This window comes from Gymnoscopelus braueri (genome assembly GCF_963280865.1).
Source record: "Gymnoscopelus braueri genome assembly, chromosome: 8".
NCBI classification, from domain to species: Eukaryota; Metazoa; Chordata; class Actinopteri; order Myctophiformes; family Myctophidae; genus Gymnoscopelus; species Gymnoscopelus braueri.
Window position 1 is genome coordinate 8040289 of NC_137609.1, and position 12086 is coordinate 8052374.

Consider the following 12086-nt stretch of genomic DNA (forward strand, 5'->3'; position numbering starts at 1 on the left):
CCACACCGGAATGGCGCAGCAGAAGCAGCTGTTCATGTGATGAAAAGAGCAATGAGCAGCGTGGGAGAAGAAGGAAACATGACGGCACTAGAGTTCCAAACCCTTCTGTACCTGGCCGCCAACCTGGCAAAGGAGAGGCCTATCGGCGCTTTGACCCAGCTGCAAGACGGGAGCGTTGAGGTCATCTCCCCCAACTCCCTCCTGCTGGGGCGTGCGGGGCCCAGTGGCGACCCCGGAGGGTTCGAATCCACTGTCTACCCATTCGTCCGTCTGAGAGCGATCCAGATCGAGGTGGACAAGTTCTGGAAACGGTGGAGCCAGCTGGCGGGTCCAGGACTCTTCATCCGGAAGAAGTGGCACACCCCTGCCAGGGACGTCGCCGTCGGAGATCTGGTATGGCTCGCTGACCAGAACGCACTCAGGGGCCGTTTCAGACTGGGTCGGGTCATGGAGTTTCGGTAAGGCCAGTTCCATGCCGGTGCAACTTGGTACAGCTGTGACTGGACATGGCCGGGGTCTAAGCCCACCTCTGTGTGGGCTTGGACCCTTGTCTGTATGTTTAGTTGGCAGTTGTGCTTTGTTGCATCTGTAAGGGCTGCGCTTAAAGGATTGTATGCAGCATCAAGGACCACGAGAGGGAACCTACCATTTCGTAACGTATTTTACACCTTTTACAGACAATGTTTTGCGTATTTTGCGCTTTTTACAGACAATGTTTTGCGCCTTTTTACGAACAATGTTGACGGCCTAGTGCCCATTTTTTCTTGCCGAAAGACCTTTCAAATGCAAAAACTTTAAGTGGGTAGTGGGTGGTGGTCCTCTTGGGTCTTAAAGCCAGAGGACCAAGTGGGAGGTGTGGAATAATCTATGATTATGATGACGGTGGGGTGTTATTGACCTACTTATGTGGCCTTCTAGCACCATCCAGTGGTGAATGACCGTTTGTTCAGCTAATTGTAGGAGAAGTGACGCACTTCCGGTCTAACGTGATTAATAATAATACTTTCATTAGATTTAGGTAGATTAGCGGCTTAATCCGCGCGTAGAAAGTATTGTCCTAGTAGTGGGGTAATTTATGTATTTACTATCTACTTTTCTGTGGGGTATTTAGCTATTTGTTATGCCTGCCAGCGTGACCAAAAGTACTGCGCATGCGTCAGCTTCTATAGGACCGGGGGTTTCAGAATAGAGACTCAGAAACAAAGTATGAGCCGCGGTGGACAGATGGTATGTAAATGAGAGCTAACTTTACACGACTTAACGTATTTTCTCACATATATATTATACCTTGTGAAGATGTATTTCATGTCGGTAATGATTGTTATGTTCTATGTTTTTATCTGCAGGTTTATAACCTACCGTTGTAACAACCAGTATAGTGTTTAGATAAGGGTGTGAGTGTTTGTGTGTGAATGAAACAGAAATAAAACGCCATAAAAGACACTTGTTTGAGTTGTATCCACTGACCACGGCGCTACTACCTTTCCAAAGGGAAATCTACGATTATACAAGGTGTGATTGATTAGATATTTGGACAGTGTTTCTTCAGGGAACCTGCCTCACGGAAACTCTTGTCACAATGTTTACAGTGGAATGGATTTTCTCCAGTGTGAATACGCTTGTGTATCTTCAGCTGACCTGACACACTAAACCTCTTGTCACAATGTTCACAGTGGAAAGGTTTTTCTCCAGTGTGGATACGCTGGTGTGTCTTCAGGCTACCTGACTCACTGAAACTCTTGTTACAATATTTACAGTGATAAGGTTTATCTCCTTGTTTCGGGCTGGTTGTAGAGCTGGTGATTTGCTGACAGGCTGATGAGGTGATCTGTCCATTCCTCAGCATTTGGTGGAAGAGGTTGTTGTGTTTACTCCTGATGTGTTTATGGAGGAAGAGCTGAGATGTGAAGGAGTATGAACACTCAGAACAGGAGAAGAACTGAGTCTGGGAAGACTGGGACCTCACTCCTGAGAGAGGAGAGGGGGGGGGGGGGGGCAGAGGGGCGAGAGAGAGAGGAAGAGAGAAGGGGAGAGGCTGGTTAAAAATGTTGAGTACAAATACAACTTGAAAGCTTTCATCATCAAATAAGTCAGTTGTTTAGGAGCAGCTTCCCTGTTAATATTTCTGATTTAATTGTATTTTTCGTCAACCTCTTTTATTCCAACTCCCAGTTTTCCACACCCATGTAAGTCCTGTCCCTGTGTTTAACACTGACTAACCTCCACTGGTCTCCTCCCAATCATCACCGTCTTCAGTGACTTCAGTGTCAGATTCAACCTTAACTTCAATTTCAGAACAGTGTGAAGAGATGTCTTCATCATCATCCTCTTTTTTCACTGCTAGTAATGTCAACATTGACCCAACAGGCTCCTCTGGTCTTTGAAGTAACTCCTCCTGTTCCTCTTTAATGTGTGGAGGCTCTGGTTCCTCCTGGAGCAGACTGGGGCTCCTCTCCTCTTTACACACACCCATGTGCAGGATGTCTAGTTGGAGCAGAAAAAAAACATGATTGCTAACATTGGAATCCTGAAGTGTAAACAAACATTTCCATCCTCCATGTTCCATGTACAAAAGGAGGTATCACCTACTTAAGGTGCATTCCCACTGAAAGACACTCCAAAATAATAGATGCACGACAGGCTCAGATACACGTTCTTCTATTCAAAGAGAACGCTAATGCGTTTCGTATAGAACAGGGTTTGTCTGTATGTATGTACAGTATGGATTTCCCTTCAAAAGTAGACCAATCACATCTCATGCCGTTAAGTGACATCATGAAACAGAAACATCTCCACACATGAAAGCTTGAAATGTCGTTTGAAAGTTGGGTCGTAGTTTAAAGTCTATGTTAAATAGTTTTCATGGCGTGGCGGCTCTGTAAGTCTAGAAATAGGTCTGCGAGTCTAGGAATCTGTCTGTCTGTGTGTCCGGGACGAATCTCACAAACCGTTTTGACGATCAGCACCAAATTTCTTAACGCTGATCAAGGAAGTATTTTTCCACTTCAGATAGAATGTACCATGTACAATGTGAAGTTATATGGTGCAGTTTTTCTATTAGTATTGCATTTACGCAAAATAAATGTGCTTTTTGGTTATGGTAATGAGACAAACAAGGTTAACAATGAGTTTTAGAGATCTTTTAATGATAGCTAAATACCAGCATGATTATGATCAGTGTCAAAATATTTTTGCAATGGTTATTGTACAGTGAAAATTTGATATTGTTGCACTTCTACAACAGAACAGAAAAAATGTACAGAGAGAAAGAGTATGTGAAACTTACTGAGTGGGTGGTCTTCAGGTTCCTCCTGTTTAATAGAAATGTCCCTGGCTGAGTCTGGAGAGTTCATCTTCACCTGCAGTCTGAACTCCACACACTGGTCTGAAATGAAGGAATTGAATAAGGACTTTAATAACTGCAGACCTAGTGGTGTCAAGAATAACAGTAATATTTGCAGAAAGTAAAGGCAATATGGCCTAAGCTCAACTCTCCAACATATGAATGAATCTTGGGAGCAAAGATTATAGGATTCATATATTAGTGAAGAAATCATTCGTAATTTAAGATTACACAACGAAAAATGTGTCAAAAGATGGACTCCCGCGATGCAAATAATGGTCTAAAGTGAATAAGGTGAAAGTAGCCAATCTGTTTTTGTATGTTTCTGCAACCAGACAGGATGAGCAATTTGTTTAATCTATATTTGCTATTATTGTTATTTCTACTACTTGTATGTTGTATCTCTCTCTCTCTCTTCTTTTCCCCTGACACGGTCGAGGCAGAAGGCTCCCACATTAGAGCCTAGGGTCTGCCTGACGTTTCTTCCAGTTAAGGGGGAGTTTTTCGTTGCCACTGTCACAAATATTGCTTGCTAAGGATGGGACTGTCGAGTCTCTGCTCTACATGTAAAGTGTCTTGAGACAACTTGTTGTGATTTGACACTTTAATAAAATTGAATTGAATTGAATTGACACACACTACAGCATGACAAATGTGTAGTTGGTAAGGATTCAATGTCTGGTGCATGAAGACACGAGCTCTAACTTCACTTGACAATCAAATTAACATCACTGTGGACAGAGTAAAGATCCTAATGGTTTACATACGTTTACACCTCGTTGCTTATTATGGAGATTAACCAATGTAATAATGCTATAAAACACTGATGTAACTATAGGCAGGGTCCCCACACATTTTTAGCAATGAATTTCCAAAACTTTTCCAAAACTTTTCCAGAATATTTAGCCCAATTTCCAGGCCTATATAACAATCATTCAGCGCAATAATGTGTCTCTTACTCCTATGTAGAATGCCCAAAGATAGGCAGTGTAGCAAAAATAAAGCATAGAATATAGAATAGTACAATTTCATTCAAAATTTTGTGCAAAATTAGGGCATAGCTCACTGGAAGACTCATTATGGCATCCGTATGACTTATTTTATTTAAATAATATATGCCATCACACAGCCCGTTCGGCGAAAAACTACTTATGTTACATATTTCGTGTAATGTTATACATGTTTATGAAAATGTTTTGTATTAACAAAATCAATAGCCAAAAACAATGCATAGCCAAATATTTTTCCAGGACCCTTGATAAATTCCAGGACCTTTGATCAATTCCCAAACTTTTCCAGTACTGGATTTTTTTTTTTTCAATTTCAAAATATTTCCAGGAATTTCATGACCGTGGGGACCCTGTATAGGGTTACAATGGTAATAGTGACGTCAACAACAACATAAAACACAACAATGTATATCAATGTCTTGCTGTAGCCATGGTTCACATGAGTCATGACGCTCGTCCGTCACCAAGCGTCATGGAGCTACTTGTTCCTGTTTTTTGAAATTTTTACATTTACAACCAGTAAATCTACATTAATGTTCAGATTTTAAATATAAAGTGCTGACCCCCAGGCCACGGATGTAACAAGTTAAAGCGCCAGGGTCTAAGTACCCGTATCTTCCGTATTGTTCAATAAAAAGCATTTTAATCCGATCCGCGGCCATTTTCTCAACAAAACAAAAATAATTATAAGGTATCAGAGTGCAATACACCTCCCAATTGACAGGGGCGCGTAGTTGAAAGCATAGAGAAAATAGCCAGCGATCGGATTTAAAAGCTTTTTATTGAACAATACGGAAGATACGGGTACTTTGACCCAGGCGCTTTAACTTGTAACATCCGTGGCTTTGGGGTCAGCACTTTATATTTGAAATCTGAACGCATATGTAGATGTAATGGTTGACATGTAAACATTCAAAAAAAACAAGAAGAAGTAGCTCAGTCATGTTTCGGGGCTAGTCTTGCTGGTGCTATGGAGCTATTGTTTGTGTTTATGATCACTTTATAACAAGCTAACAGCTAAGAGTAATTAGATTCATGTTCCAACTTAAATGAAGAGTTAAGAAAGACAAATCGGTGAAACAAGACGTGATCCGTTCATCTTAAATGTTATAAATAGATGAAACCCAACATGAATGAGTTGATCTTTACCTGCTGTGTTTCAGTGGTTGAGCTGCTAACAAACGTCCTCCTGCTGCTTAACGACGACACTGTTTAGAAACGACACGTTTTAGTTTTTTTTGTATTTTACTTTTATATAAATCTATGGTATTTTAAAGTGTCAACAACAGTCAGTCAACACCATAGAGCAGTGTTCAGTCAGCAAATATAACGGAGCAAATATAAGACTTCCGGTGGACGATCTCTTCAGAATAAGAGTACCCTCTAGAGTAAAAAGAAACCATTGAAAACCATTGAAAAACGGTTCATTTGCACATTAAAACTATAAATTAAGCATTTAAACGAAGCTATATATCACATATTATGTTTCTGTGTAACAAAAACGGATTTAAAACATTAATTATTTATCTAAATTGATAGATGCTGTTCAAAGGAGTGCATAGCCTATACAAATTGGACACTGGACAGGAGACGGTGCTTAGTGCCGGAACTTCTGAGGTACGCACGCGTTCGGGGAGACCCCCTCTACACAGCCACACTCTCCGCTAAGCGGGAGAGGTGTATTTGGAAAAGTGGCGGGCCGTCCAGTGAGGTCAGGGGTCAGAAAAGGGCCCTTTTCAGTGCATAGCCTATACAAATTGGACACTGGACAGGAGACGGTGCTTAGTGCCGGAACTTCTGAGGTACGCACGCGTTCGGGGAGACCCCCTCTACACAGCCACACTCTCCGCTAAGCGGGAGAGGTGTATTTGGAAAAGTGGCGGGCCGTCCAGTGAGGTCAGGGGTCAGAAAAGGGCCCTTTTCAGTGCATAGCCTATACAAATTGGACACTGGACAGGAGACGGTGCTTAGTGCCGGAACTTCTGAGGTACGCACGCGTTCGGGGAGACCCCCTCTACACAGCCACACTCTCCGCTAAGCGGGAGAGGTGTATTTGGAAAAGTGGCGGGCCGTCCAGTGAGGTCAGGGGTCAGAAAAGGGCCCTTTTCAGTGCATAGCCTATACAAATTGGACACTGGACAGGAGACGGTGCTTAGTGCCGGAACTTCTGAGGTACGCACGCGTTCGGGGAGACCCCCTCTACACAGCCACACTCTCCGCTAAGCGGGAGAGGTGTATTTGGAAAAGTGGCGGGCCGTCCAGTGAGGTCAGGGGTCAGAAAAGGGCCCTTTTCAGTGCATAGCCTATACAAATTGGACACTGGACAGGAGACGGTGCTTAGTGCCGGAACTTCTGAGGTACGCACGCGTTCGGGGAGACCCCCTCTACACAGCCACACTCTCCGCTAAGCGGGAGAGGTGTATTTGGAAAAGTGGCGGGCCGTCCAGTGAGGTCAGGGGTCAGAAAAGGGCCCTTTTCAGTGCATAGCCTATACAAATTGGACACTGGACAGGAGACGGTGCTTAGTGCCGGAACTTCTGAGGTACGCACGCGTTCGGGGAGACCCCCTCTACACAGCCACACTCTCCGCTAAGCGGGAGAGGTGTATTTGGAAAAGTGGCGGGCCGTCCAGTGAGGTCAGGGGTCAGAAAAGGGCCCTTTTCAGTGCATAGCCTATACAAATTGGACACTGGACAGGAGACGGTGCTTAGTGCCGGAACTTCTGAGGTACGCACGCGTTCGGGGAGACCCCCTCTACACAGCCACACTCTCCGCTAAGCGGGAGAGGTGTATTTGGAAAAGTGGCGGGCCGTCCAGTGAGGTCAGGGGTCAGAAAAGGGCCCTTTTCAGTGCATAGCCTATACAAATTGGACACTGGACAGGAGACGGTGCTTAGTGCCGGAACTTCTGAGGTACGCACGCGTTCGGGGAGACCCCCTCTACACAGCCACACTCTCCGCTAAGCGGGAGAGGTGTATTTGGAAAAGTGGCGGGCCGTCCAGTGAGGTCAGGGGTCAGAAAAGGGCCCTTTTCAGTGCATAGCCTATACAAATTGGACACTGGACAGGAGACGGTGCTTAGTGCCGGAACTTCTGAGGTACGCACGCGTTCGGGGAGACCCCCTCTACACAGCCACACTCTCCGCTAAGCGGGAGAGGTGTATTTGGAAAAGTGGCGGGCCGTCCAGTGAGGTCAGGGGTCAGAAAAGGGCCCTTTTCAGTGCATAGCCTATACAAATTGGACACTGGACAGGAGACGGTGCTTAGTGCCGGAACTTCTGAGGTACGCACGCGTTCGGGGAGACCCCCTCTACACAGCCACACTCTCCGCTAAGCGGGAGAGGTGTATTTGGAAAAGTGGCGGGCCGTCCAGTGAGGTCAGGGGTCAGAAAAGGGCCCTTTTCAGTGCATAGCCTATACAAATTGGACACTGGACAGGAGACGGTGCTTAGTGCCGGAACTTCTGAGGTACGCACGCGTTCGGGGAGACCCCCTCTACACAGCCACACTCTCCGCTAAGCGGGAGAGGTGTATTTGGAAAAGTGGCGGGCCGTCCAGTGAGGTCAGGGGTCAGAAAAGGGCCCTTTTCAGTGCATAGCCTATACAAATTGGACACTGGACAGGAGACGGTGCTTAGTGCCGGAACTTCTGAGGTACGCACGCGTTCGGGGAGACCCCCTCTACACAGCCACACTCTCCGCTAAGCGGCACTAAGGTGTAAAAAAAAGTGGCGGGCCGTCCAGTGAGGTCAAGGGTCAGAAAAGTGGCCACACAACCCCACACCATAAAAGAATACAGACAGGCTTTGAAAGTTTAAAAAAAGACCTTTTAATTACTCTTTACTAATAAAACAGTGTACAATTTATCAAAAACAGAATATATATAAATACATTTTCCAATATTTGTTTTTAAACATTGCCAATTGTCTTAAGGTGGACTGAGAGGCTACTTTAGTAGTTTAGTAGTCACAGATTTGATCAATTTACTATATGTGTGTGTGTTAATAACAGCAAACATTATTCAAACACAATCATCATGCAAAACTGTAAAAATGTGGAAGTTCTAGGAAGTGCAAACCACACTCAAAAGTATAAAATGGTACTGCGTGCAACGTACCTAAGTGCAAAGATCACTCAAATGTATAATAAACAGGTACAACATGCAATGTACCAACGTGCAAACATCACTCAAATGTATAAAAAAGTATAACATGCAATATACTGAAGTGCAAACATCACTCAAAAGTGCAACACAGCAAACTTAAAGTGCAAACATTGTACACACACACACACACACAAATTGATCAATAGATAGATGTACGTATATAAAGCAGAACCAGCTCAGTCCAAACATTGCATAGTCCTGTGCTCTAATGTTTGTTTTTAGATGATCACAGTAAGCACAAAGACAAAAGAAAAAAAGAAGAAAACATTTGATTAAATCAAAACCTAAAGGAAAAAAAGGAAGACCAAAATGACGTTCCCTCCTGGTGTCTTGGGAACATGTCAGTTCTGGTCCCTCGCATCCTCCATTTGTGACGTTCTCCTACAACAGACACAACAGAGCCTTTTAGGTAGTTTGTCCAAGATACAGTAAATCACAGTACATGCTTTAACTTTGTACTCAGATAAATATCTTTTTGCCTGACAACTCATGCATAACACAATCTCGCTTTTCACGGTGGCTTTTGAAAGTGTTGAGGCTCACATCAAACAGAACAGCTTTGGAAAACAAACAAGTGAAAATACCACAGCTGCTGCCGTCAGTTTGTTCTATGAAATTGGGACAACTGTGATAACACTCATATCTAAATGTAATACCCATACCTCTACCATACAATGCAAAGTACTGTAATGCTAAGTACCTTTGCAGTGGAAAAAATGCCTTAACCAGGTCTTGCTCATGCACACGTAGTGAATCCATTATCACAACATCTAATACTATAACATCACCATTCACTGTCTTTTTGGTGAAATCTACCGCGATGGCTCCCCAATGGGACTTATTTGCGTTGACGGGCAATATCACCAACTCGTAGTTCCACCAATTGCGTGATGCTCGTGGTACATCTGGGAGGACACTGATGTCATCACACCAAAAACTCTGTAACTGTTGGCTTACAAAAGTGCTGGGACAAATAAATGCATTTTTTTTTCTTTCAACACTTTCAACACGCAAGAGCTTATGGTACTCATCGATCATCTTATCACTCAGCCACTCGTTATTCTCCACAGCTGCCGTTGGAATGGATCTCCCTTTTCTAGCCCTTGTCTGCTTGTGTTGTTTGCATCTGTCTGTGCATTTATGTTTTTGTTCGACCTGCTGAAAGTTGATTAGTTTCACACTATTAGTTTTCTCGTATGACACGACAAAGCAACTAGCTGTGGTCAGTATTTTTAGCATCAGCTCAAAGGTATAGCCTGCTGTGTCATTGGATGCTTTTGTCATGATATGCCATTGCTGGTCTTTACACGTGTACAATGACACATATGGTGACTTGTCAAAAAATGCACAAATGCTGGACACAGCATAATCATTTTGGTGGTACAGACAGGAGAGAGTGAACGTTTTGGGAATTTCTGCACCAGATCTTAGCAGGAGAAGTAAAGTCTGTGGGCTGTGAATTACTTGATAGGTTGATAAGCTTAAGTCCTGCTTACATGTTTCACATTGGTCAAGTTGAGCAGAACATATTTTGGCAACTGTGTCCAAGATGCCTTTTTGTGACACTTCAAGTGGCTGCACTATGAGTTCTGACATGTTCTTTCTAGATGGTACGGCCTGGTCACCACATTGAGTACAAATATAGCGACCAAGACTTTTAAGGCAAAGCAGGTCATTTCCAAGGAAAGGAGCCCCAAGTGTGTCATTCACAAAGCTGTTTAATATGTGGTACACGTCTGTCATAGAAAATTGCCGAGACACTAATGACACCACCTGAGTGTTGGCAAGTTTCTCAAGCGCTCTTTTAAACAATGCTGGGGACTGCGCTGCTGCTGCTGCTGCTGCAAGCCGTGTGTGACATTTTTGGAAAGCAGATGTCTGTTTTAGAAATGTTAGTATTGGTAATGGTATGGCTTCACACATATTGTGATTTGGTCTTTCATTGCAAAAAAACACATCCACACCATGGCCAATATCTTCCAAATTGTCCTCTATTGTGATAACAGCATTAAGTGATGCATCATTACATTTCACATAGAAATAAATGTACCCATGTGGTTTTGCCATTTGCAATGCATTTGCTGGTTGAAGGATGTTTATATTTGTATCATCTGCTCTAATTACAACATTGTCATAAAGCAAATGTGCCCAGAAGTGTCCGGCTTTGGCCACTGAGCCTACATGACAAATGATTGAGCCCAACTTATACTTAATTTTACTGCTGTCACGAATGGGAATTTCGATTATATCAGATGGGACTACAGGCGTGTGGAGCACCGTCCCACCATTATCAACACGGGACACAGAAAGAGTAATGACATCAGGAGCATCAATCCAACATATTTGTCTCTTCATTTCTGAACCACATGCTGTACATCTCTGTTGACCTTCACCTTCCATGATTGTGTGTTCGAAAAGAGAATTGAGGGACTCACATTTCTGTGTCAGCGGTAATGCAAAAACAGTAGGCGCGCATGAAATGCTTTCAACTTTCGATGCACATTTTTCACAGATGTCTGTATGTTTTGCCATAGCAGTTGTTTGGACACTACAATCATGCAACCAGATTAATAATTTGTGTATCAAATCTAGTGGGTCATTGTGCATTGACAAGGACAACGCTGGGATGCTCTTGACTAATTCTTGAGTGACACCATGGATTGTTTTAGCATCAAATGTGTGCCCTGGATTTTGAAAAAACGCTTGGATGAGAGCTGCTAAATTCCATGGCATTGATGACATCGCAACCATATAAGTAGGTGTCAACTGTTTCAATTTATCTTGTACTACTTGCAGATGCAGTATCGATTGTAGGGTTGCATTTAGCCAACAATTACTCTCATTATTTGCAAACCTGCATATACTATTGCATATTTCCTCATTTGTGCCTCTGTTTTGTGCCTTTGTTTTGTCTGGCACACTTGCTGAGCTGTCATTTTGTAAGAAAATCTTTGAATTTGCTTGTGGCTTATTTTGATAAGAGCGTCTCAGCTGTGGCGGCAGAGTTCTCTTTTTGTTCCACTCTTCTACAGGTGGTGGGTGTGGACGCTGTGATGCCTGTGATATCCTGTAGCCTACTTTGGCAATGAAATCTATGGCTGACTGCTTGTATAGTGAGCGTATGCGCTGTATACATTCGTCAATTCTGTGTTTCTCATTTCGTAAAAGCAACACTTTTGTGTTTTTGAACATGGCCTCACTAATAGCTGTGCTTTTCTTACCATGGTTTATTTGTGCAGCATAGGCTCCAGAGAATCGCTGCAAATCACCTGAGAGTAGATCTGACCATATTGGAATAGTTGGGAGGAAGTTTGAGAACAGTTTGTTTAAAATAGTTTCTCCATGGTATTGATTTTCACCTGTGTCATTGCTGGTTTTAATTGTATTATTGGCTGTAGCCCTTAGTTGTTCAAAATAGTCTTTGAAGGGAGATGTACCTTCACAAACATCAGCAGTCAAGTCAAATATATCATCAACCGCAGTGTCATATGAATTGTCTTGTCGATCATGCTCTTTATCAATAATTCCTGCAATTCCTGGCAGCTTCTGTGTTTCATCCTCAATGCGGCC

At 43.3% G+C, this 12086-nt stretch overlaps 1 protein-coding gene across 1 annotated transcript; it reads right to left on the reverse strand.

Moving 5' to 3' along the window:
• Window positions 1–1522: 1522 nt before the first annotated feature.
• LOC308090472 (uncharacterized protein) lies at window positions 1523–5600 on the reverse strand (the record flags this gene model as incomplete). Its single annotated transcript, XM_080435669.1, has 4 exons — window positions 5503–5600; window positions 3287–3385; window positions 2221–2484; window positions 1523–1968 (listed from the first exon to the last, which is right to left on the reverse strand). The coding sequence occupies exons 2-4, from the start codon at window positions 3351–3353 to the stop codon at window positions 1523–1525; spliced, it is 777 nt and encodes a 258-aa protein (XP_080291795.1). The 5' UTR covers window positions 3354–3385; window positions 5503–5600.
• Between the last annotated feature and the right edge of the window lie 6486 nt (window positions 5601–12086).